At 37.3% G+C, this 27,015-nt stretch overlaps 2 protein-coding genes and 1 non-coding gene across 6 annotated transcripts in view; 1 reads left to right on the plus strand and 2 right to left on the minus strand.

The window, feature by feature from the left end:
• Nucleotides 1-3,211: 3,211 nt before the first annotated feature.
• TRNAP-UGG (transfer RNA proline (anticodon UGG)) lies at nt 3,212-3,283 on the minus strand. Its single transcript has one exon. It is a non-coding gene; the product is annotated as a tRNA-Pro (tRNA).
• A 4,204-nt stretch (nt 3,284-7,487) lies between these two features.
• LOC104609716 (LIM domain-containing protein WLIM1-like) lies at nt 7,488-9,627 on the plus strand. The gene is made up of 5 exons (XM_010276087.3): nt 7,488-7,945; nt 8,474-8,570; nt 8,684-8,727; nt 8,868-8,957; nt 9,081-9,627. Exons 1-5 carry the CDS (start codon nt 7,811-7,813, stop codon nt 9,273-9,275), a joined length of 561 nt encoding a protein of 186 aa, XP_010274389.1. The 5' UTR covers nt 7,488-7,810; the 3' UTR covers nt 9,276-9,627.
• A 2,571-nt stretch (nt 9,628-12,198) lies between these two features.
• The window catches only part of MEE13 (myosin heavy chain-like protein), an 85,069-nt gene continuing 70,252 nt past the window's right edge, over nt 12,199-27,015 (minus strand). For all 4 annotated transcript variants that reach the window (XM_010276089.3, XM_010276088.3, XM_088894145.1 and 1 more), the window contains 4 exons: nt 17,631-17,701; nt 15,145-15,369; nt 13,410-13,503; nt 12,199-12,679 (listed from right to left, as the gene is read on the minus strand). In XM_010276089.3, the coding sequence (XP_010274391.1) occupies nt 12,386-12,679; nt 13,410-13,503; nt 15,145-15,369; nt 17,631-17,701 (684 nt within the window). In that variant the 3' untranslated portion in view covers nt 12,199-12,385. The remainder of the gene's footprint in view (nt 12,680-13,409; nt 13,504-15,144; nt 15,370-17,630; nt 17,702-27,015) is intronic.

The raw sequence follows: 27,015 nt of genomic DNA on the forward strand, positions 1-27,015 counted from the left end.
GATGTTCAAATATCTTGGCTTAACCGGCGATGTTTGTGGGCGGCGAAATCTACTAATTTCTGGGCGGCGATGTTTTCTCCAGAGAAACAATCAATTTGACCTCAATGGCATGCGTAACCGGCACCGGTGTTCAGGTGCCTAGAAACCCAGAAATACTTACCGACACTGTAATCGGTCACCAAAAACCCACCAACGGGAGAGAGAGAGAGATTGGGTTGTGCGGGGTGTGTTGCACTCTGTTCATCAACAAAGTTGGCTTGCATGGAATGGATAACTTGATCACGATTGTTATATACACAGTAGCTGGTTGAATAAATGATCTTTGACCTGTTACGGACGGCGATGGCCCTCACTGTGTGACGCAAAAACTCGGTTTGAAGCCCGAAATGTTTGAGAACGTTGGATGGGTGAAGCCGGAAACTAAAGATAACCCTTTTAAACCCCAGCTCGGCGACTCCAGTGAGGATAAGGCGGGATCTGCTGGAAGAGTTCCATTGGGTGGTGACGAAACAGAGGAGAGGGAACGGAAGGGATGAGAGAGAGAGAGAGAGAAGCCGAAGGTGGAGACGGTGAAGAAGGTGGAGGGATGAAGGGAAAGGGAGAGGGAGAAGGGTAAATTTGGGTTTTTAAAGAAATTTACTGTCACCTGTGTACAGGTTTTGATGAAATATTAAGGGAGGTAACGGTTAGGGTAGAGTTAGTCGATTGTTAAAAATATTAAAGAGTCGTTTGATTGTACTTTTCAAAGGTGTGAATCTGAAAATGCTGCTTTTCAGATATCACCCTTGTTTAGTTTTACCTCTTAAACATAGGTGGCATTTGATAAATCTGAAAATTCATATTTGAAAAGTTAAAAAGATATTAAATGTGTCTGAAATCTAAAAGGAGGTATAGTTGCTTTTCTACATTTTAGAAGATCTAAATCCATGAGTTTGTTTGTTTTGGATCAACCTTTTACCATATGAAATTTATTGATTTTACTATTTTACCCCTAAAATATACAATTTGAAAATGTTGAATTCAATTTACATTATCTCATAAAAAATAATTTCCAACCTCAAAATAATATTGAAACAATATAAATAAAAAATAATAAATTAATAAATGAAACAATTAAAATTAAAAAATAAATAATGATTATAAAAATATTAAAATAATTAATACTAATTAATAATTTACACAAATAAAAATAAATGAAATAATTAAAAATTATTAGTTAATAAAAATAATTAATAATTAATAAATAACACAAGTAAATTTAAAAAAACTATTAAAATAATTAATAAAAACATTATTATTATTCACTGAAGCATTGAACCACCACTACTGCTTGTTGCAGCGGTGGTGGCGATGGTGGGAAGATAGGGGAGGGAGGGAGAGAGAGAGAGAGAGAGAGGGAGAGAGGGAGAGAAAGAGAAGATAGGGGGAGAGAGAGAGCTACTGTTGGGGGGAGAGAGAGAAGACAGCGGCGGTGGCAATGGTGGGGATACAGGGGAGAGAGAGAGAGAGAGCAAGCGAGCGAGAGAAGACAGGGAAGGAGAGAGAGAGAGAGAGGGAGGGAGGGAGAGCGAGAGAAAACGGGAGGGGAGAGAGCCGCGACTACAAGTTGCAGCGGCGGTGGCGGGAATACAAGGGGCGAAGAGAGAGAGAGATAAAGAGAGAGAGAGAGAGAGAGGCGAGAGAAGACATGGGAGAGAAAGCCGCCGCTACAAGTTGTGGTGGCGGTGGCGGGAATACAAGGGGCAAAGAGAGAGAGAGAGAGAGAGAGAGAGAAGACAAGGGAGAGAGAGAGCCATCGCTGCAATAGGAAGACAGGGCGGAGAGAGAGACCGAGAGAGAGAGAGAGAGGTTGAATGTTTTATATTTCTAGGTTTCGGGTATCAACGGTAACTCGGGTCGTTTACGAAAAATTGTAAGGATATTTTGGACATTAGGCCGGCTCTGATACACATCTGAACGCATTAAGAGCCAACCCAAGGTCTGTGATTTTCAGACCTGAAAATTAGTTTCAAACCCAGTTTAAGAGGTACAACCAAACAAGGGGTGAGGTCTAAAAAGTAGCATTTTTAGATTCAGACCTCTAAAAAGTGCAATCAAATGACACCATAGTCTGAATCTTATATTCAGATCTGAAAATAATAGACCTTGGGCCGGCTCTTAATGCGCTCAGATGCGTTTCAAAGCCGGTGCAAGGTCGAATCTACCCTTCTATTTTTTAGAAATGACGCATGTTACCCTTGATTATCCCCAAATCCAAAAAACCTAATCATTTTGCAAGGAGGAAGAATGCTTCTCTCACTCTCGCTCAAGGAGGAAGAACGCCTCTCTCTCTCTCTCTCAAAATTACCCCTCTTTCTCTCTCTCTCTCTCCCCTGTCTTCTCTCTCTCACTTTCTCTCTCTCTCTCTCCCTCCCCTGTGTTCCCACCACCGCTGCAAGTTGCAGCGGCAACTCTCTCTCTCCCCTATGTTTTCACCACCACTACAACATGCAGCAGTGGTGGTTCAATGAGTAAAAATATTTAATTATAAATTATTTTTATTAATTATTAATTATTTTAATATTTTTATTAAACATTAATTATTTTTTATTAAATTTACTTGTATTATTAATTATTTTTATTAAATAGTAAATTTTAATTATTTCATTAATTTTTATTTGTTAAATTATTAATTATTTTAATATTTTTATAGTCATTAATTTTTTTTTTAATTTTAATTGTTTCATTTATTAATTAGTAATTATTAATTTTTTATTTTTTATTTGTATTGTTTCAATATTATTTTGATGTTGAAAATTATTTTCTTTGAGATAATGCAAATTGAACTCAACATTTACAAATAGTACATTGTAAGGGTAAAATAGTAAAATCAGTAAATTTCAAATGGTAAAGGGTTGATCCAACACAAACAAACTTATGGATTCAGATCCTCTAAAAAGAAAAAAAGCATATATGCCTCTTTTCAGATTTCAGACACTTAATATCTCTTTTAACTTTTCATATCTGAATTTTAGATTTATCAAAATGCTACATTAATCAATTAATTAAACCATAAGAATAGTTTAAGAAATTTATTCAAGAATAGTTATGACCATCATGTCGTGCCCCATTGAAAAATTATAGTTTATATGAGAGGGCATTTGACAAATGGTTTGGTAGGAATAGTTGATGGGGAAGTAGATCCCAAGTGCATACAAACTCTCAACAAAAAGGGGCATTCCGAGAATCGAACTCGAGACCTCTCGCACCCAAAGCGAGAATCATACCACTAGACCAAATGCCCAGTTTATATGCAATGTTTTTATATCGTTATTAAGATGGGCTTAGGCTGACATCAAACCGATCAGCTCTTCATATCACTGGTTTAACGATTCAATTGACAAGTTAAACACTGATTACACAAATACATAAAGTTGGTCACACCTGGCAACCCTCGAGGATGAAGAGGTACAATCCGATCTGTCTTTTACTAAAACACCCCTTATGATTTCATGGATTTATTAAATAAAACCTACACTATTGTTTGTGTCTTACTAAAACACTCCTTATAGTTTGCAATTGATTTATTTAGGTCCCGTTTGGTTCGTAGGAATAGGGGTCCGGAATTGGAATCGAAATGGGCTATTCCGGTTCCAACTGTTTGGTTGGGTGGAATCAGAATCTCATTCCCATTCCTTCTGGAATGGCATTCTCCCATTTGAGGGAATGGCCATTCCCTACCCCTCCCTTGGGAATGAAATCTCTTTCTTGTTGATTTCAATTCTCATTCCCATTCTTGTCTGAAGTCAATAGACTATGGGAATAGACCATTCAAATTCCGATTCCAACTGCGAACCAAACTGACCCTTAATTGACCTTCTATTAGATAACAATGGAAAATGACAATTGTGACCTTAATGCCTATTTGAATAAAATTAATCGAAAGAAAATAAAAATAAAATACCATTTTTGCCCTTAATAAGACATAAGAAATCACTCTATTTGGTTCTATTTAGTCAATTTTGTTTTTTTGTATGAAGAAGTGTTAAGGGTGCTTTTGAAATAAATAATCATGGGTCCATGCCCTTGAACATTTTTTCACTCAGTTTAGGTGATTATACTTTTATTTTCAGATGGCAAAACAAACACTTCTTAGTAAAAGATCGATTAAGTAAATAGGTTGCAAAGTATAAGAGGTATTTTAGTAAAATAAAAAGTATAGGATAGATTTAGTAAATCTATGAAACTACAGGGGGCGTTTTAATAAATGACCCAATAAAGAATAATAATGTATCCTATCCATTAGTAAAATTAGTAATAATGGGAGTATAAATCAGGGTGTATCTAGTATTTGGGGCTAAGATTTAATGAATGTAACCTCTTATGTCACCTTAGCTTAATAATTCATAAATGAAAGAGAGTTCGAAAAGGATGTTTTTCATATAAAAGTACTGAAACATGATGGGCAAAACTGATGGATGCATCGGGAGTCTTCCGTGACATGTGGATACCATTTCACTTAAATGGAAAATTCTATAAAACAATATGAGCTTATTTTTTATGTATGGAGCTGAATGTTGGGCAATCAAAAAGTAGCATGTACAAAAGATGAATGTGGAGTAGAAATGGACCAGGTTCAATCCAATTCAATAAATATTTTGGACCGGTCTAATTCAATGTCTGGAGTTGGATCATCTAATTTGTTCAAAATTATTTTAATTTAGAGTAGTTCTGACCCAAACGGCCAAATCTGGTCCATTGACACCTATATATTCTTATGTTCTATCAATGGACCAGATGATATTGGCTCAATCCAACCCAATTCAATATAAATTCATTACAGATGGACCGGGTCCAATCCAATCCAATAAATACTTTGGAACATTAAGTCTGGACTGGTCCAATTCAATGTCTTTTTTTGGTCTGTTCAATCTGTCCAAATTGATTTTGGTTTGGATGGGGTCCAATCCAAAACCGGTCCATTGACACCCCTGCATATGGATGAGTGGTAAAAGTAGGAATGATGGGATTAAAAATGAAGTCATATGAAGAAACTTAGGAATAGCTCCAATGGATGATAAAATGAAAGTAAATTGAGATAGTTTGATCACATGCATAGATGACTATATACAACACCCGTTAGAAAAAGTGATATGCTATAAACCAATAAGGACTTAAGAAAAAAAATAAGAAATTATTTAAGTACAATTTAAGAATAAATATGACATTGAACATAATGGAATTGTGAATTGTGAATATGACATGATGATGATGATGATAGAGTAAATTTGATCTGAATGATGTACAAATTTACTAAAGCATCATAGCTTGGTCTCATAAAGTCATTTTCAAGCCATTATATTCATGATATACAATAACACTTTCATTATAAGTTTATTTTATTAATAACATAATATTCTGCTAATTATAGTTTAATTTATTATTGGTATTGGATATCCTGATCTGAACCCAATGGATATGTTTTGTATGAAAATATGAATTTTAATAAATAAAATTTAGATCCAGATATATCAATTCGATCTGAACTGTTTGTGGCCTTATCACTTCTAAGTCATTTCCCATATCCAGATTGAAGAATGACAAGCCACCAATCCACCATAAAAACCTAGAAACTCACTGCATGTGAATTTAGGGAAGGAGCGGACAGAGCTTCTCATTGGAAGGCAAATGGGACACAGGACTTAATCAAGTTTCCTCTAATCTCTTGGAGAAAAAAATGTTCTTTCTAATCCTCGTGGGTTTGATGTTTCAATGTCAATGTCAATAGTTGTACCACTTGGGCTCCCACAATCCCACTCTAGTTACCAACTCATATTCATGAGGTTCGAATCGGACTCAAAATAGGTAATCCAATCCAGAGTTTGGGTAAGGATTGGGCCTTGGATTTTATTGAAATTGAACATATTGAGCCCAACTTGTAATACATGCAATTGTTATGTCGGGGCTAATTGGGCCCACAAGATATGACCCATCTTGAGGAATTGACATTCGATTGGGCCATTGGACATGGACCATATTGTCCCCAACTTACCGATTCAATTTAGGCACATATGATGTTTGTGGGTCCCGCAACCGAGAGAGAGAGAGATGTGTGTGGCCCCAACATCACATGTGCGGTTATTAATTTGATTAAAACCGTTTTAACTACTGTTATCGTGAATAGTGAAAGGAATGGTCAGACCGTCCGGTCTGATTCCATTGCATATATAAATAAGGAAAAAATGGAGAGCGAGAAGAGTTTGAACTCAAAAGAAAAACGGTGGAAATTGAGAATTTGAGAGAGAGAGAGAGAGAGAGGGGGGGGGGGGGGGGGGGAGGGGGACAGGGGCGTTGATATCTTTTTTGTCTGAATTCTGAAAAGCAGGGGAATCCTGAATCCATTTGTGGTGATCCATAAGTTACGCGACAACACCAGCCATTTCCTCCAACCTTATTACATATTTGAATAAAATTACAAAGACCAGATAGATTATAGATACCCTCATTTTGGTTAAAATATCTTTATATCACATGATATGTTCAGTCTCTCATAACCTTTCTAATCATGTCATGTATTCATATCTTTTTAAGGACCAAACTGCTCTTTCTAATCAAATCTTCATACACTTCAATCTAGTATTTTACATTTTTAGTTTATTGGTGTCTATGACATTTTTTTTAAACTGACACTTAAGGTGATAAATTTCTTTTGATTGTTGGTCATTCTATTTTTTTTTTTTTTTTTTTTTTGGAGGGTGTTAGGCGAGGACAGACAGTGTCGGAGATATACAAATGGTGAAATGGGGGCATAATTATAACCGCATGAGGGAGCTATTATTTGAAGAATGAATATTCCGTATATACAATGTTTTAAAAATCGATCATGGAATCGTTTTGGCCATCAGTTTTTGGATTGATGGTTTAACCGTTCGGTTTTAACAAAAAAATTGTAAAAATTAAAAAAATAATTAAAATAAAAAATGATAAAAAACTGTTGAATGGGTCAATGATTTGACCATCTGAGTCAATGAATCGTTAACCAATTTAATTTAAAGGTTTTTAACTATGAACTGGATTTGAGGTAAAACAGAACCAATTGCCTAAATGATTCTCGGGCCTAACAGTTGGACTGTTCGAATCAACCACGAGTATATATATGTAAAATGTTGAGGGTACTTATGTCATTCTACATTTGTCATCAAGAGACTAAAAGTGTTGCCCAGAATTCTTGAGTTCATATATATAATTTCAGAGGCATTTGTATGATTTCTTTTCAGGCATGTGATTTTCTCTGATCAAACAGAAACAGGAACAGACAGGGCCTCTACAAACTACTCGGTCGTCATGCAAGTCTGAGTGAATCCTATTGACTTTGACTTGGCCAAAATTCCACGCTTACATCCTTGAACCGAAAATGCCAAATCCACGGTATCGGATGACTAAAAATCATTTGGTACGGTACATGGCGATGTACAAAGAGGGGAAGCCAACTAACCAGATATCAGAGATTAGAAGGGGAGGACTGAGGAGGGGGGGCTGCTGTAAATTCGGAAAGGACAAAATGATTGATGGATTTGTGAAATGTGAAGTGAAGTGGCGGTAGCTCCTTAAATTTATGATCTATAATTTCGCTTTGGTCGTCCGCAACTTTCTGCAACCCACGTTTCTCCTTGAGTTGGCTTTTTTTTCTTTTTCCTTAACCATCTATCTCCCTCTCTCTTTCCTCCGTTTTTTGTTGGAGACGGGAGAGTTAGAGAGTTGAGAGAGAGAGCGAGAGATCTGGTCGTGGGAAATTCGGTTGTTCTTGCTGTGTGTGGAGGATAGAAGCAGCATGTCGTTTGCAGGAACAACCCAGAAGTGCCAAGCCTGTAATAAAACAGTTCATCTGGTGGATCAGCTGACCGCTGATAACCGTATCTTCCATAAGTCCTGCTTCCGGTGTCATCACTGCAATGGCACCCTCAAGGTATATATATATATATATATATGTTTTTACCATAATTTCCTTCAGCTCAGTTTGGAAGGAGTACAAATGCAAATATGTAGAATGCAAAACCTTGTATTTTGTATTATTTTATATGTATTTGCATTCTAGATATTTGTATTTTCACTCCTTCCAAACTGAGCCGAATCTTTTCATTCCACCACTACTAGTGCAAATGCATCCTAGCTAACATCTGTTTCAATTCATTAATTTGTTCCTTTTCATTTTGTTGTTGTCTTTGTTGTTCAAAGAACATTATTTCAATCTATTTCTTCCTCAAGCGTCCCCATCAGCTAGTGTTAATTAATGTTGGGTCTCTGGTCTGTATTGTAGACCATGTATCTATCTATCTATCTATAAAAAATAATGATGGGTGAAATCTCTGGTTTCTACGTGCATTACGGTTCCTGAATTGAACATGTACAACTCCTCAGAAAAGTAGAAACAAAAAAAGCAAATCACCGTTAATGTTGCTATTAACTCTCATTTGTTGATTCTTAACTAATGCAGCTTGGCAACTTTAGTTCCTTTGAGGGGGTTCTGTATTGTAGACCGCATTATGATCAACTTTTCAAGAGAACCGGCAGGTTGGACAAGAGTTTTGAAGGTAATAGCCAGAAAACCTTGATATCAAAATGATCAACTCATTACGACCTCCATATTCCCATTTTCTAAGACTAGACCTTTTTTTTTTTTTTTTGTTTTTGAATGTTGTTTCAGGAGCACCAAAAGTTGCGAAATCAGAGAAACCTGTTGACAGCCAGGTAATCTACCTACAGTCTAGGGTGCATTATATGTACCAGTTCAACAGATGTTAATTAGTATAGATTTCCACGTTTAGAGTTGATTTGAGATAACAGTTTCCAAGTATCTTGACATATATATATTGGTTTGGCTTGAACAGAGTGTTGGCTCGAATAGGGTTTCAAATATGTTTGGAGGCACCCAAGAAAAATGTGTGGGGTGTAAGAAGACTGTATATCCGCTTGAAAAGGTAAATTAAGATATATAAGATAGTATTCCTTTTACCTTCAAATTAGTTGAAAGAGGTAGATATGACATTGCAATTGCATAGAATAAGAATAAGCAGGGTGTAGTTGTTTAATTCTACATACAGGTAACGGTGGATGGAAATGTCTACCATAAGATCTGTTTCAGATGCGTACGTGGAGGCTGTGTTCTTAGCACATCCAGCTACATTGCACACGAGGGTAAACTCTACTGCAGGCACCATCACACCCAGCTATTCAAGGAGAAAGGCAATTACAGCCAACTTGAAAATGACAAAGGCAGTAAGGAGCCAGCAACTTGAAAAGCAACATACAACTTCCGTTGAAGCTAGTCGCTGCTGAATCATCATCTTCTTTTCATTTAAGTCTCATTTTGGTCTCCCTTCTCCATTATTGCTTCACTCACTTAATCTTTTTCTTTCCCTATAGTCAAATGAATTTCAATTCTACGCTTATTTTCCTGTATTTGTTTTTTTTTTTTCTTTTATGTTTTCTCCTTGGGTTTCTTTCACAGTTTCACATTGTGGAAGCCAAGTTAAGAGATGGGTTTGGCCCATTTTCTTGTCATCATAATATGGAAAGTTTTATTATGAAATATTTCCATTAATTTCTTGACAGGTCTCTAGATTTTTAATAAAGATGAGTGGTCCGAAATGGCTTAATTTGTATAATCTCGTCCCCCCATCTTCTCGGTCTCTTCTATTCATTAGTTTGTTTCTTGGTAAAAATCAATGACCTGGGTCAATCAAGAACCATTTTTTGTCATTAATTAATACGATCAGAAATGATTTTGTTATCTTTAACTTATAGTAAATGACTAATTGCATAGAGATGAAAGCAAATGAAGGCAGCACAGTTGCTAGCTGATAACTCCCTGTACCAACCTTCAACTCTGCCCTCTATCCAAGGAAAACATCTTATAAGCACCTTAAACTACTTGCGGCTTGTGACTGGATTATGAATTGTTGCAAATACTACTACTAACTATCACTCCTGGGTAGAATAGCATGAATGGCATGGTTGGACTCAGTTTGGAAAGAGTACAAATACAAGTACTTATATACAGTGCGTACTGTATATGTTGTATTGTAAACCTTGTATTTGCACTGGGCATGTTTGTATTTGTACTCTTTCCAAATTAAGCCTAGGCTCAATATGAAAAGAGTACAAATACATATAATATAATTCTACTACAAGATTTTGCACTCTACATATTTATATTTATATTTATATTCCTTCAAAACTGAGCCTATAGTTACAGTTTATAAACCTACAACAACAAGATGCAACCGCTTTGAAGAATATGGGTATTTAGAATTTAGCTTATCGGAAAGGCTTCTGCTGGAAAACGATGGAGGTTTTATATTAGATGGTCGGAACGTATATCCATATTCGATACACAATTCTATTCGCTAGACTTTAGAATCGAGCTGCGATTAATTTTAGCTAGTCAATAATCTAAATTATATGGAACTTACCATATTGAAACATTATCCTAGTTGAGTCTAATAACTGCCAAGTTTATTGAAAAAATTTTGCTCCTCTTCAAGCTCTATTTTCATTCATGCAAACTTTTCTGCTCAATCACCTAAATTCTCTGACAAGTTCTTGGACTTGGAGGATTAGTAAAATGTTGATATTTTTAAAGAAAAAAGAGCCTTGACTTTACTTTTTTTCTTTCTTTTATAAATTTCAGAGAAATCATTATGAAGAAAAGTTTGAAGAGCTTTGATTTTATTATAGGCATAGCTCATGAATCTGATGACCTGACCAATAAGATATTAAGATTTGTGGGCCGCGCATACAACTAACAACTTGATTATATAGAAAATTCATTAGATGGAAATAGAATGGGACAAAGTTTTCCTTGTACCTATTAATAGAAATGCCTTGTAGCTAAATATGCTTTGCAGTCCAAAATGAACAATTGCAGTTTGGAACTCAGACTGAAGAGAAGTTTGAATTATTACTATAGGTCCGAATCTGAAGCCCTGCATGCCCAGGATCCTAGGCCAATTAGACAGAGAGCGTGGGAATTAATGGGACAAATCAGGATCTTTTAACAACCCAGTCATTTTTCGGGTAGCTGAACACTTTTTTCGTCTTGCACTTTTCCCATGCAGCTCTAGGATTTGTATTTCTTATGTTCCGTCAAAGGCAGTATTCTTGATATGGAAAAGATTGAGAAGAAGGGAGCAAAGACACTCCGGATTGTGTGCTATGCTCAACAAGCACAGAGACAGCAAACCATTTGTTTATACATTTCAATTATCTAAAATTTTTGGAATGCAAGTATGATTAACTGATTTACATGTGGAAGTTTCTTTCTCAGATATGCCGCACTTGTTTGCACTGTATTTGTCGTGCACTTCCATTCAGTCTGTGATAGGTGTGGTCTCAACTCTCATGTAAGGGGGTGCTCTATTTTCTTGTCTGTCCATTCACATGGCTTCAGTTCAGCCTTCAAGAAAATACCACACATTTCCTTTCTCAATTTGATAGTATTTTCGTGAGCTCTTACTCTTGATATATTGTCAGCAATTGAAAATTGAAAATGTCCAGTGCCTCGGTGTGTACGGGTACCGATCCTTCTATGATCACTCTTGGCCACACCATATATAGTAATGAAAATACAATATTTGTTAAAAAATAAATAAAAGTTTTGGAAGGTCCCATGAGCAACTAGAGCTCAGCTAGAGATAGCTGAAGAAAGGAGAATGGGTGGGGGGTCGTAGGGGAGGTCTTCTTCCTCGATGATTTGGGTTTCTCACCGCAATGATGTGGAAGGTCTGCACAAAGCTTCTGTACTTCCTAACTTATTAAAAAATGTTAAAAACTGTTTCTGTACAATAGTAGGGCGTTCTCCAGACTATGAGTCATGACACAGAGCAAGGACACATAATCACGATAATAAATGGGCAAGAGCATAAAGACTTGCAATTTTAACAGGAAGCAATGGCAACTGTGTTTGAATTACATGGCCCCATGAAATGAAAAAACCTGACTCTGCCCCTGCCAAATTATTCCTTTGCTCAGTTTGGAAGGATTACAAATACAAATGTGTAGAGCGCAAAACCTTGTATTTTGTATTATTATGTATATATTTGCATTATACATATTTGTATTTGTACACTTTCCAAACTGAGGCTCAAGTCGCCCTTATTTTCGTCAAATTACAAAGGTTAAGGAGGAAGGAAGAAAAGCTCATAGTGAATACACACGAGGGATAACTAATTTCCCCAATATTTTATTTAATACAAAGGTGTTATATACAAATATAAGACAACACTGAACCATTTACATTACTTTGTATTGATAATTACTAACTAGACATTTGATGTTGCTGATCCACAATAAAACAATGCTTAAAAGGCAGGATAGCTATATGGATCCTGATCATGAACCTGTCATATTAATCATTTCCGTTACTCTCCTTAAGATTCTGGCATGCCAGTATCAGGAGCTCCACCATCTCCAATCCAGCAGCAGAAACAGAATCAACCTTCTCACTCCAAGAGTCCCCAGAACCATCGCATGACACATCATTGCTATTTCCACCATGTGTTCCAGGGTCAGCATCAGCTGACCAGCTAATTGGAAGAGAGCTACTAAGAGCAGTCTTCATAAGTTTAGCCTCGGCAATAATTTCATCCAGGGCTTTAGGTGTACTGGTAACAGGATCTTGGAATGTTGCAGGGTCTTTAACCTAAAATGAATTTTGGAGGAACAAAACCTGTTAGTGAGCAGCAGCTTCTAAAGAGAAAATTATTAAAGTATGGCAAATATTTTGATCTCTAGTGAAGGATTAGCTAGTTGCTAGCTTGCAAACAGGGGAGACACCACAATAAAATTTATTCTAAAAACCAAGATGCTATAGTGTTAAGGTAGAACAAACCCAAAACCAAAATCGATTGGCAAATATTAGAGAACACAAAACTCAAAATAAAGGAACTCAAGAAAAGCACACAGATTTATGTGCTTCAGCTTATAGCCTATGCCCACGGGTGAAGGAGGAACAGAAATCCACCATGAAAACAGCAACAAAGAATACAAAATTGTGCAAGCACTCTCTCTCTTTCTCTCAAAAACCTAAACCCCTATACACATGAATTCTCTCTAACAGGCTTTTCCCCTCTATTTTCTCATGCAAGCCAGAGAGAGAAAAGAGAAAAGCCCCAACAACATAACATAACGTATTTGGGTCAGACTCATGCAGGTTGGGACATGGATCAAGCCACAACAAAGAAATCAAGGTTCAATTCAACATATAGCAATAGTAATAAAACAAGAGCTTATTGAGAATAATAAAAACACTGAACAGGATCCCGGAACAATGGGTCCTATAGGAGGATAAAACAATTTTACAATTTAATGAAGGGGAAGTAAAGGACCACTACCACTATCACCGAGTATTCTTAATAAGTGTAGAAGATGACCTTTAAAAGTGAGATACGGAGTCTGTGAATCAAAGAAGTCAGGTGATCCATACTTTCTAAGCTTTCTTTAAGGCTTGCATTTTCAACCTTGATCCTGTAACACGGACAACAGAGAATGAGCAAAACTAAGTTTTGCATGGAATTTTTTTTTTTCCTTTTGCTTCTTTCCTCCCTCGTAAATAATCAAGGAGTGCATGAAACAAACATATATTATCCTCATATTAAAAAGGTTGGGCACATTATTGGAGAAACCTTATAAAAAGGAGAGAAGTTAAATGATACAGGAATAATCCATGTTTAAAATGATTTTGGTTCTGAAATTCAGTGCCAAAGAATTGTTAAAAAAATAAAAAGCCTTGAGAAACAAGAAATAACAAAAGATTAGTGAAAAAACAATTTGCCCGAATGAACATAGACAAAAAGAAATGTTTGTACATGTGCTAGGCAACTGCATCAAAACGATCTTTTTTTTCTTAGTCTGATTATGATACTGGAAAGGCAGAATATCTAAAAAACTGACAACCAATCAACCTGTACCATAGAAGTGGTAAACAATCAGCATGTATGCATCAAAATTCTCCCACGAGGGGGGGGGGTCTGATTGGTCAAGTTCTTCCAGTATCATACCATTCTGGCATCATAGAAATTGCCCTAATATTTAATATACATCTTAAAATTTCCCTTTGATCAATCTTCTTTCTACCTCTTCTCTTACCTGCATAAAAGCAATAAGAGGACCTAGTATTGCTGTGGACTAGTGTTGAAAGGAAAACAAGGATATTGGGAAGAAAAGTAACAATGTTAGTATTTGGATTGATCTCACAGTGGTGAGAGTAGCATATTGGGACCATACATAGGAACTTAAGAGTTGATAAATAGATGCAGCTTGCAGGAAGGTGATTCTAGATTGTTTACAACCTGATAATGAAAGATAAAACTAAATTCTGTTGGCTGCTCTTCAGGTAATCCAGGGTCATCTGGTGTGAAAGGTGTATTTTAGAGATTGTAATGGATCCATTGTTACAGTTAACACCAGAGCAATAGGGGATGGAAATTCAGTAAGAGCTAGATCCTTTCTTTATTACAAGGCCTCATACTTCATCTGTTGCAGAGTGGAATATCTTAGAATTAGAAGGGGCCTTTAAAGTTCTTATTAGATGAATAATAACCAACTCTGAGGCCCCTTGGACCCTATGGCATCAGGAGTGAAAAATAAAAGCCCCAGGTGGCTGGGTATAAACCAACTCTGCGGACTCTATGGCATCACAGAGGTAAGTTTCAAGAACATTCAATGACACAAGGGAAGAGTAGGAAGACAATCCCTCGAGTGGAGCTCCAGGCCATCAAGCCCCAGGTATAACTTTATAAGCCAAAATGCTAGATTTAAAGTTTTCCATTAACTACAAGTCAGCATTTGCTGCTCTAGTTTCAGGTGTTCCCTAATGTTTTTCTTCCATCATTGATAGAATTGTTATGATCTTGTTTAAATAATTAAAAAAAAATTATGGAATAGGTTAAAGGACTTTTTATCAGATCAAATTCAACTCTCCTATATGAGATTGTTGATATCATCAACTATCAAGGTTTCAACATAGTTTTTATGTTTTGGTTTCAAAGTTCAAAGCTAAAAGAATGTTTTTTGAAAACAAGGAACTCTACACAAAAATTTGGTAATAATAACAACACATCATGCATTTTCTAGCAGCCATCATAAACCATTGATACTTCCCCAGACCTTGCAAAATCCACAGCTTGGTTAGATCTTTTATTGGTGAAAATGCCTTGATTATTTATGCTATCATCGGCTTCATTTCCACTTGCTTCAAGTCTACCAACCCAACGGCGCAGATATGTTTTCTTCAACAAGTTTCTCAATCTTCCATCTTTTTCATGAGTAGCAATGCTTCTGTGTCCAATGTTAGCCAAATGACTTCCCTGATTCATTTCATGACTGATGTTTCTGCATGAATGCATTACACAATAGAAGCATCACAAACAAAGGCAAGAACAGTAAACTCCATAGCTTACAAATGCAATGCTTATCATTCAAAATTTTAATGGAAGAATAAAATCATGAAAAAGAAAGAAAGAAATAGGGGGAAAAAAGAAGAAGTCCAAATATGCGAATAAAGATAGTATCTCAGAATGTAATTCTACCATGCAAGTTGGGGAGATATTTCATGTAAGATAAATAGGAAATGTTTAGAACAAAGAAACAGTTAATTTTGATTCCCACTACAAAGGATGGTATGATGGCAGACAGGGTCTTCTGTGAATTTTATGTTTTTACCAAGTAATTAGAAAGTATTCCTTAGCTTTGATGTCAGAATATGTAATACTTAACCTCCCAAATATAATGAGGAGGTTATCATTGTCATTCTGGTTTTTTGTCATTTCTCGCTCCTTTCTCCTCTCCAACTTCCTTTCAAGTCATCATCTCAGGGCAGGAAAAAAACAGAAGATGCTATCCATACATACAGGGGTGTCTGTGCACACGTAGAGATAGAAGGAAGACAGACAGATGTATCAACCAGCTACAGTTTCTCCTTTGTTTTAGGTACTCTACGACATCATGTTTCAAGCTATCTTTTTTTTTTTATACATAAAATTCACTTTTATTATCAATGAGAAATAAAAATTACAAGCAACCCATTGAGAGGCACAAGATTCTTCCTCTCCCTACAAGAAAGTTAAAACATTACATTTTAGCCCAATACAAACAAGTCCTAGTCACCCCTTGCTTAACTAAAGTATCCACCATCCCATTAGCTGATCTTCTCATCCATTGTATCCTCAAATTCATCCATCTAGTGAGCCATTTAAACTTTTTCATCTTATTCCTAAAGCACCAAATTATGGATTCTTGTATAAAGTTCATGCATGCATGACAATTTTATACAAAATCAGCAAGAGGTAATGGGCTGGGCCAGGCTGGGCTTTGGGCCTATAACTTCAACTATGAAATATTAAATGTATAATATAAAACATTGATATATTTGAAGTTACAAATAAAGTTTATGTTATACTTTATAATAATATGAAATAACACATACATATATATTATAATAATATAACAATAATTGTGGACCGGATGCCTAGACACAGAACCTAGGCCCAAGCCCAGAAACTTCTGAGTTGAGCTACAAATGATTACCCCTAGCAAGAGGCAATTAGTTGCATCCTGATTTCTCAAGGATAATCTTCCCCATTCAATTTAGTAGGATTTTTTTCTTGATTCTCCCCAATATCTTTGCCCTACAAGAAAATAATATATTAAGTAGCTGATTATCTTCAAAAAAAAATTGTGTTAAAAACTTTCCTTCAAGGTAATTACTACATTTAATGACATTATGTATAATGTTTTCCCATATCCACTCCTTTATTGAACCTTTAATAAGTGTATACTATGATTTAATATATAAATTTTCAAAACAAAAAGGATCCACATGCCGTACTCATGGAGAGCTTAAGATCCACTTGTTAAATTGATCTAATTTGATCTGTGATTATTTCAGTTCCACTTTGAAATTTGAACAGATGAAGGGGAAAAAGTTATAAAATAAATAAAAAAAACACTGTGGTCATTATGCTTGCAATTAAATAAAAAGGTCAACAGTGTCCCCATTGTGTCAGAAATATTCAGAGCCTTGTATTCAACTAGAAAACACCAAAGCCAATAAACACTTGGGGGAGGAAATCTTTTACGTCCATTTTTTTTTCACCTGGACTTGATTCAGTGAGAAAATCTCACTTAATCATGATAATGCAATTATTTAAGGAAACTCTCAAATAATCAATAAAATTTTGCTCAAATTTCCAAAAAATGTCATAATTGCAATTCAAAAAAGAAAGTCTCAGGTCTACTTGTCAAAGAAGAAATGAAAGAGAAAGCCTCAATTGAGCTGCATTGACTGTTTATAAGCATCCAAAAACTTGGAGAAGTTGAAGACAAAAATGCAGAGTTTAAAACAGTAGAATGACAAAATCAATCAAGGTAAGTTATTCATTGTTTTAAGTTCAATGACACAAATCATCCAAATCATGTTGTTGCTCTCTTCTTATGGTTATCAATTCATTTCAAATTATAACAGAATTTGTCAACACACATCACTTCTAGGAGCCACAAAGTTGTTTTGTTATAAAGATGAAAGGATTACAACTGGCTAATAGAACTAAACACATACAATAGTGTCATATTCCTAAACAGAAAAAGATACATACTCCTGAAGTAGTTGATATTCCTGCCTCAATTGAGCCAACTCCATAAGAGCCTTCACCTTCTCATTAGTCACCTGGATCAATCAATTAGGTGCTCATCAAATAGAAGATCCAGTTAACCAACTGGAAATGGTGGTTCTGTAGGGTTACATTTTTAACATCCAAGGCATAAGCAACAGGCAATTTGAACCTCTGTGCATAAAAATTACATAAATAGCATAAAGCAACTAACATGTTAAATGTGAAAAAGAACAAGACTAAACTTATTCATTTTTTGATTGGTAATTAAAAAGTTTCGTAGGAATGTAGGATAACCATAGGAATGATGAACAAAAAGAGGAAGAATAGTTATTATCTAAGTGATAATGTGATATACGATTTTATGAAATGTGACACAAAAATAAACAAAATATATCAATGCATCACTAGATCCTTCCTCCAACCTGTTGTGCTATCAATTTGAGACCTTGAATAACAGCCAACATTTCTGCTCTCAGAGAATTACCAACACATAAAGCTCCTGAAGAGCTTAGCAGAATGTCTCTTCCCTTGTCCCCACCATCCTTCCCATCTCCGAATCACCTGGGTTGCCCAAACAGCAACCATCAAAGTTGAACTTTTTTCTTCCAGCTTTTGGAGGTAGTCAATTTATGGCCACCAGAGGTTTCCAATTCAATACATTAGCCACAATATGCCACCCCCTTAACAGGTCACCATTTTGAATCCTTGAAACTCCTTACGCACCAACACCTAGTATGCAATTTTCACTTTAATCAGCTCAATTAATATTTCCACCTCAAGTTCTTTATTTTCAAACAACCTTGCATTTATTTGCCCATATTCTCTGTAGCAATGTTTTCAACCCGTCGTTGACCCAGTCGGTCGAACTGTTCGAACCGTCACCCGGTCAAGATTCCGGGTCCGATTCAGTCAAGACCCGCTAGACGGTCAAAAACTATTGACTTGGTCAAGAACCATTCAACCCGGCAGCTTCGACCGTTGACCCGTTCGACCCAATGACCAAGTCACGGGTTGCACACTCAATGCATGCAAACTTTCAGAGGCCATAACTTTGCACTCCAATGTCTAATTGGGGTGATTTTTTTTTTTTTATTTTGGGTAACTTTTCGAAGTCAATGCATCCCAAGGGGCCATAGACGCCTTACCCCACTGTTTTCATGAAAAAAAACCCTTTTTTTACCTCAAATTGCAATTTTAATATTTTTTATAAATAAAAAAATTAAAAGCTGAATTAAAAAACATAAATTAAATATAAAATAATACATACAACATATCTAAAACATATTTATACATTATTTATTGCTAAAACATATATTTATACACATATATACATATAATACACATATATATATGTATATAAATATATATACTTAATACATATATGCACTGACGTGGCACGGTCTGAACCATTCGACCTGGATAGTCGAACCGTTGACCTGTGACCTGGAGGAAAAAACGGTTCGACCTCCGGGTAGGTTTTTAAAACATTGCTTTGTAGAATCGCAGCCTTAGCACTATGCCATATGAAGTCATTTGTAGGAACCTAGGAGTAGATAGGTGATAAAATGAGAGAAAAATAGACTAAGATGAGCTGGTAACGTGCATAGAAGACCATCAATATCACCAGTTAGAAGAAGTGATTTGTTACAAGTTAAAGGGGCTAGAAGGGCTAGGGGTAGACCAAAAAGGACATGGGTATAAATAGTAAGCAATGATTTAAGCACTCATAATTTAACAGTAGATATGGCATTAAATAGAATGGATTGGTGAAACAAGATTCATATAGCCGACCCCAAATAGTTGGGATAAGGCATAGATGATGATGATAATGACGATGTTGATCTCAAAAAATCTTGTGAGAAGAGATCCACACCTAGCAAGAAGGGACAAGCTAGAAAAAGATGATTAGAACTTTCTCCACTCTGAAGACAAAGAACGTACACATGCAAGGATAGTACTATGACTTTATTTTCCTTTGGAGTCTGTCACAAGTATTGGTGATTTGCAAGGAGGCTTCCCAATAGAAAACCTTAACTTTCAAAGGTGAAGTACCAATCCAAATTGCTTACCATGGGAAAAGAAGAAAGAGAAGATTGAGAGTTGGTGAATTCTAGTTGTTTAAGGAATGAAGGAATTGAAAAAAGTGCCACTACGACAAGAAGCCCACAGCTTTTCATAACCCCAAAAAAGAAGGAAAATAGAGCTCAATTTTTGGATAAGGTCCATAGATTCAGATACTTCCCTCTCTTCCAAAACTCTCCTCAACCCAGGGTTCTAAGAAAGATTTCCATCAACTAAGGATACCAAGTCCACAATATATTCATTTTTAAGCAAGGAGAGATTGGACAATCTAGGATAGGATTGGAAAAAAGGTGAGTCTCCCCAATAAAGATCTTCTCAAAACTTCACCTTTCCCATTTGAGGATCATATCTAATGTGCCAAGAGAAAATAGTTAGATGCCCTTGGGAATCTAGAGATACCTAATTCCCAACTATTAGAATTCAAACCATAAATTTTCTTGATAACCAAATGCCACAAAGCAATGTTGGAAGACTTGGACTGAAAACAGAATCAGAAAACTTGGCAGGTCACAAAGTTGAACAGTTTGACCACAACTCATAAATAATATAATAATAAATTTTATGATTTTTACCATGTGTCTAAGAGGTGGTCAAATGGTTAAGGTGTTGTATTTTGATACAACTGCCCAAAAGGCATGTAGGACATTGGTAGTATATTAACTCACATGACCAAGAGGTTTCAAGTTCAAATCTTCCTATTGGCATTTTGAAGTTTGTAACAATTTAGTGACCCAAGCTGGAAAGCTCCTAGGTCTCACAGTTGGACTGACCAGTCCAATCCAAGTCTTACAACACTGCCATAGGTTTTTTTTCCCCTTGGGAGAATCTCATAATTCAATGTACATATGTTGTTATGCTGTCTGCAAGTAATACTTTCTAGTCCCCTATAAAACAGAGAGACCCACAATCCCCACATAGAAGTTAACCCTTCTATGCAACAACTTTCTAGCTTCATTCTTTGCTTGAACTAAAGCACCAATCAGCATTTGCCTCCTCAACAAAATTGGGGGGCGGGGTGATTAGAGGTAAGTTTGCATGCTTCTATAACTTGATAGGTCCAGAAATAGAACCAAGCAATAATGACTTCTGACCAATAACCTTAATCAGCAAGATGGAGGTTGTAGATGCAGCAGCAAAGTACGTTTAGTGGGGAAGATGGAGGTTGCACTGCATGTGAGAAAGATGGGGAAGATGGAGGAAAGAATGAACATGTTGAAGGCGAGCTTGGTTGGAAGAGTGGTTGGGAAAGACATGGAGGTGGTCCAAGCAAAGAAAGTTGGAAAACTGGGTGGTATTGGAGTGGGGGAAGGTAAAAAAATAATGGGGGTTAGGAAGCTGAGTGGAGGTCTACTGTTCATATTTCATAATGGACAATTGGAGTGGGTCTTAGAGTCAGAAACATCAAAGAATAGAGATATCAACCTAAGACTAGACTGGTGGTTCCTAGCAACAGGGGAAATTTCTGCTAGAAGGTGGAGGCATGCGGTTTGGATTGGGGTGGTTGGCATCCCTCTGCACGCATGGAGCATCTTAGCCTTTAAAGAAATTGAAAACCATTGCAATTGATTCCTAAAGTTTGACAAGAAAAACAGGACTTGGGAGAAGTTGGGCCTGGTGAGGATAATGATTGAGGTGGTGGAGACATCTACTACCCAAATGTGATGGTTCTGGTTTTTGCGAGGGAGAAATATATTTGAGGTGGTGGAGACATCTACTTCCTCAATTCCTCGATTTTATCAGGTATGAAGTTTGTTCTGGCAACTCTGTCCATTTTTAGGAGGATATTTGGGTAGGAGACACACCTTTAAAGGATCTGTTCCCTTCACTATTTTCTGTTTCTTTGTACAAAAAAGAGGTGGTCTCAAAATTTGTCTCACCTTTGGGAACACCCTTAGATCCTACTTGGGATTTTGGGTTTCGTAGAGGACTTAGGGATGATGAAATTGAATCTCTTTCTGTTTTGCTTGGTTGTCTTAAGCAGGTTTGTTTGGATCCCTCCAAGCCAGATAAGAGGGTTGGACTCCTAGACCCAATGGAACCTTCACTTGTGCTTCTTTCTTCAAGTCCATCTCTCAACTTTCTACTCACCAACCCTTTTTGTCAAAAGAAATTTGGTGCAGGCTAGTTCCCCAAAAAATTATGGCGTTTTGTTGGGAAGTATTCCATGAGAAAGTAAACACTCTAGATAACCTACAAAAGAGAAGACCTTTCCTTTGTATTTCTCCTAATTGGTGTATCCTCTGTAGAGCTCACGATGAGGATTGTTACCACCTATTAATATCTTGTCCCTTTTCTGCAGACCTTTGGGCTTGGCTACTTTCGTTGTTTGGGAGTAGTTGGAGTCTACCAGCAGAAATTTACATGCTCTTCAACCATTCTACTTTTTATTGGAGATGTGCTCGTGCTGCCTTGATTTGGACTCTTTGGGAAGAAAGGAATATTAGAATTTTTCAAGAAAAGGAAAGGAGCAGTCAAGAATTGAAAGACTGTGTGTTAAATAGGGCAATACCTTGGAAATCTTTCATCAATTCTCCTTTAATGACCTTTGGAGAAATTGGTCAGCAGTAGCGAGGTGTTCATCTCTAAAGGACAAATCAATTACAAGCTGGTCTCCTCCATCCGAAGGCTCACTAAAGTTGAACTTTGATGGAAGTAGCATGGGTAATCCAGGATTATCCGGAATGGGGGGTGCTTTGAGAAATGAGAAGGGAGAGATTTTGTTGCTCTACTCAGGTCCCTTGGGAATTGGAGACTCCATCAGGGCAGAACTTTTAGCTGCTGTACAAGGGGTGCAATTTGCAAACCAGCCAGGGGTACAACACCTAACAATCGAGGGGTGGGGAGATCAGCAAATACTTTGTCAGATGTGTTAGCTAAGCAAGGGGTAAATAGGGAAGAATTGTTTTGGGCTCAGTTGTGATTCTTGCTTTTCTTTCCTAGTTTACTTGTAAGATTCAAGGAGGGGCTGCAGCTCGCGCCTCTCCCTGGGATGTTGTATGAACTCTCTAAATCTGCTTCTGAATTAATAAATTTATTATCGTTCATCAAAAAAATATATTTGAGAATCATAATAGAAGGTGAAGATGGGGCATTTCCCTTTCGAGGAATGGAAGGGAGGATTGGAGTGGAGTCGGAGAAAAGGAGGACGAAGTAATAGGAAAGGAGGCAGTGGAGAGGAAGTCAAATAATTTTCGATGAAAGAAGAGGGTGAGGTGGCTGTTTTGAAGGGTGGAAAAGCTGACATGGAGGTAATTGGGTACAGTGGGTCAATGGATGGAAGGCATGTGGCAAATGATTTGGGTTTAGATTTGGAAGTTCAAGAGTCGGGTGAAGAGGTGGGGAAAAAAGATAGGGAACAAGTGTTAACCAATGATCTTAAAGAAAAGGGGAGGAGTGGGGTCCACTTTTTTAAGAATTTGTGCAAGGATTTTAAAGCGAGAAACCGATGAAGAAGGTTGTAAGTGGTAAAGGGCATTTTTGGAAAGTTGAAGCAAGGAGTAATGGGATCTAGAGTCCAAAGAGTTAGAAAGTTTTGAAAAAAGAGGGGAAGTTAAGAAGACCAATGGATATGGATTGTAACAAGGTCTGAGAAAGGATAAAAGATCTCAGTCATAGAAGAAAGAAGATCGAAGGTGCTTGCAGAGTTGCAGCTGCTTCCCCTCAAAGTGAAGATGTTCATCAGGTTGGAAACACAGACCCTGAGGCGGAGATGAGTTCATGGGCAGTTGGCAAGGAAGACCAAAATCAAGAACATAGTAAAGCAATCCAAGGTAGAATGTGAAAGACTTCCGCCTGGTGAAAAATCTCTCGAGATAGTTGCATAGCTGAATTCGTAGGTAAGTCCCAATCCTTCTCTTTCTTTGCCTTCCAACAAGGAGGGGAGGACAGGAGCAGGGGTGATGAAGAGAGCATTTTTTTTTTTAAGAATAAAAGTAAAATTTTATCAAAACAAAAACAGTTAACAAGCTGTACATGTGTCAAGATAACACCCTAAATCAAAGCAAACATACATCAAAAACTTCAGTTCAGATTGAACTGATTCACATTACAAGTTTGAATCTCTAAAATGTCCCAAATATTATCAGCAAAGTATGAAGGTCTGGTTTGCTCAAATTCTGGAAGAGAAATGACCCAGCTTGTCATGAGTTTGCCAACTGAAGCCACAATCTCTTCAGTGCTTCTTTCCTTTCTTTCAAACAGCCTCTTGTTTCTTTTTTTTTTTCTCTTTTGATTAGCAACACAAAAAGATTCATTAGATTAATGTGTACAACAAGAAGTTGTGGGTAGACATAAAGTCCACCTAAACCCCACTAATTACAATACAGACCCAAGCTTAACCCAACAAAGAAATTCATTAGTTACAAACAAGCCCCAAAAGGACCTAAGGGATATCCCACTAGCTACAACATAGCCCAGAACATAGATTGCCTTTGGACTCCTTGCTTAGCTAGACCATCAGCCATGCTATTAGTTGACCTCCTAATCCATCTTATGTGAATTTCCATATCTTTGGAAACCTGCTTAAAGCGCCTGAACTCATTTCTTAATCTCCAGATTGCTCCTTCCTGTTTTTTCAGCCAGTTTACAATGACTTTTGAGTCCCCTTCAATAATCAACCTGTCAATCCCCAACTCTTTAGCTTTCTCAACACCAAACACTGCTGCCTTCAATTTTGAATTCACCACATCACCATGTTGAGTAGGGCCTGAGAACATGGCAATGATATTTCCATTCTCCTACCTTATTACCCCACCAATTCCCAATGGGCCAGGGTTTCCCAAACAGCTCCCATCAAAGTTTAGTTTCTTTCACCCAACATCTGGAGGGGACCAAAATTCAGTTACCTTAGGACTTCTAGAAGCCATATTTGCAATTGTTCCACATGATCTGAAGAAATCTTCTGTCTTAAAATCTGCAAATATTTTTCAAAGTTTTCACTCAATGTGCCACCCTTATAGTTATCACTTCAATCACAGCATCTCTACCTCTTTCCTAATCATCAAATATCCTTAGATTTCTTTCCTCCCAGATTGTCCAGGCCACTGCTGCTCTAGTGCATTTTTCCATCACTTTTCCTCTCCTCTTAGAACACCTGAAAATGTTGGAGCTGAAAAGATCTTCTAGATTAGCAGGAGGATTCCAGCTGCAACCAAACAGAGAGGAAAACCACTCCCAAATAGAATTAGCAAAAGGTAGGAGATAAAGAGGTGAAGAGCAGTCTCACCATTCAGCTTACATAAGGAGCACCAGTTTGGGGACAAGCATCACTTTGGTCTTTCTCTCTGAAGCAAGTCATAAGTATTGATGGAACCATGGAATACTTCCCAACAGAAAGCACTGACTTTAAGAGGAATGGGCCAAAACCAAATCTCCTTAACAGGGAAAGAAGGAGAGGAGGTGGCAACAAGAGAGTTCAAGAAAGATTTGCAAGAAAAAGAACCTCACTCATTGAGGGCCCAAACTCTAGAATCTGAAACACTATCCCCCAAAATTACTGAATTCAACAGGTTAACCAAGGTAGAGACACTAGAGATTTCAGATTCTCTTAGATTTCTAATAAAGCCCAAATTCCAACTCAAGTTTGAAGAGGAAGAAGAAAAGCTGATAAAATCACTAATAGGTTTACCCTTGAGTCTGGAGAGAGCAAAGAGGGAAGGGAAGACCTCTGACAAGGGGGAGTCCCCAATCCAGATGTTCTCCCAGAATCTGATTTTCTGACCCAAGCCAAATCATACCTTATATGGGGAAGAAACAAAGGAAGAACGTCGTGGATGGCCTTCCAGGGTGCAGCCAAGGTAGCTCTCTGCAGGCAGCCCACATTCCAACCATTGCTTGATTGCCCATGGATACTTGGAATAACTCTAGTCCACAATTTCTCATTTTCTTTGGGGAACCTCCAGAACCACTTACTCAACAGAGCCACATTCTTCAGTTTTGCATTTCCAATTCCCAAACCCCCTTCTCCTTTCAATTGCTTCACCTTCTCCCACCTAATCAAATGATCCTTTTTCCCTTCCCCAGGCTCCCACAAAAAATCCCTCATAATTTTCTCAATTCTTCTTACCACAGCTTGGGGCATTCTAAAGACCAATATGTAGTAGACTGGAAGATTTGCCAAGGTGGATTTGATCAAAGTGATTCTCCCTCACAAAGAGATATAATTCCTCATCCAACTTGCCAATCTTTTTTCAAACCTTTCAACTACTGGATCCTAAAAACTGACTGATCGAGGGTTTCCACCAAGGGGCAATCCCAGATAGCACAAAGGCCAATCTCCAGTCTCACACCCCAACAATGCAGTCAAATCTCTCAACTCACTCTCTTCCAAATTGATGCCAACCACTAGACTCTTAGACTAGTTAATTCTCAAGTTGGAGATCCTTTCAAACAAGTTCACAACTAATTTTAGGTTTTCCACATCTTCACTGCTCTCCCCTTCATAGAAAATCAAGGTATCATCTGCAAACTGTAAATGTAAGACCAAAACTCTATCTCTCCCAACTGACCAACCTTTGATCAATTGCATAGAGTTAGCCTTTGAAATCAGTTTACTCAATACCTCAGCTACCAAAGTAAAAAGAAAGGGAGAGAGTGGGTCTCCTTGTCTAAGGTCTCTAGTCCCTTCAATGAAATCAACTCCAGTGCCATTCTTCTTAAAACGGTGCTCCCCTCTCTCATTTCCCAATACCAAGGAGACTTCATCCAAAATAGACAAATTATTGATCAAATTCTAATTACAAGTGAGTGTTTGGAGGCTCAAAAAAGGTTAAAGAGGAAGGGAGTGGCAATCAAATTGGACTTGGAAAAAGCCTATGATCTTGTAGACTGGGATTTTTTAATCACTATAATGAGAAGGTGTGTCTTTGGGGACTTATGGTGTAAGTGGACCAAAGGATGCCTGTAAACAAGTCACTACTCTGTTTTAGTGAATGGCACTGCAGCTGATTGGAGTTTTGAAGGGACTAGAGGCCTTTGCATGACCAAGATCTGGAGGAATGTGTTCTATTGCTGAACAGATTGGAGCAGACCAAAATTTCTAAGGGGCCTTCGTCCAAGATAGAGTTTTGGTCTATCTTGGAGACCCACTCTCCAAGATTCTAGTCTGCTCCAATCTGTTCAGCAATAGAACACATTCCTCCAGCTCTTGGTCATGCAAAAGTGCTCCAATCTGTTCAGCAATAGAACACATTCCTCTAGCTCTTGGTCATGCAAAAGTCTTCTAAACTTGGGAGTTAGGACTCCAAACCACCTTGTCACCACTAACTTCATAACATTGGGCCACAGA

Source organism: Nelumbo nucifera, chromosome 1 (assembly GCF_055504915.1).
Source record: "Nelumbo nucifera cultivar China Antique chromosome 1, China Antique-T2T, whole genome shotgun sequence".
NCBI classification, from domain to species: domain Eukaryota; kingdom Viridiplantae; phylum Streptophyta; class Magnoliopsida; order Proteales; family Nelumbonaceae; genus Nelumbo; species Nelumbo nucifera.

Bases quoted from the DNA above. Each gene is read 5' to 3' on its own strand.
- LOC104609716 (XM_010276087.3), top strand. From the start codon at position 7,811: ATGTCGTTTGCAGGAACAACCCAGAAGTGCCAAGCCTGTAATAAAACA. The intron at 7,946-8,473 runs GTATATATATAT...TAACTAATGCAG, and splicing joins ACTGCAATGGCACCCTCAAG to CTTGGCAACTTTAGTTCCTT. The intron at 8,571-8,683 runs GTAATAGCCAGA...ATGTTGTTTCAG, and splicing joins GTTGGACAAGAGTTTTGAAG to GAGCACCAAAAGTTGCGAAA.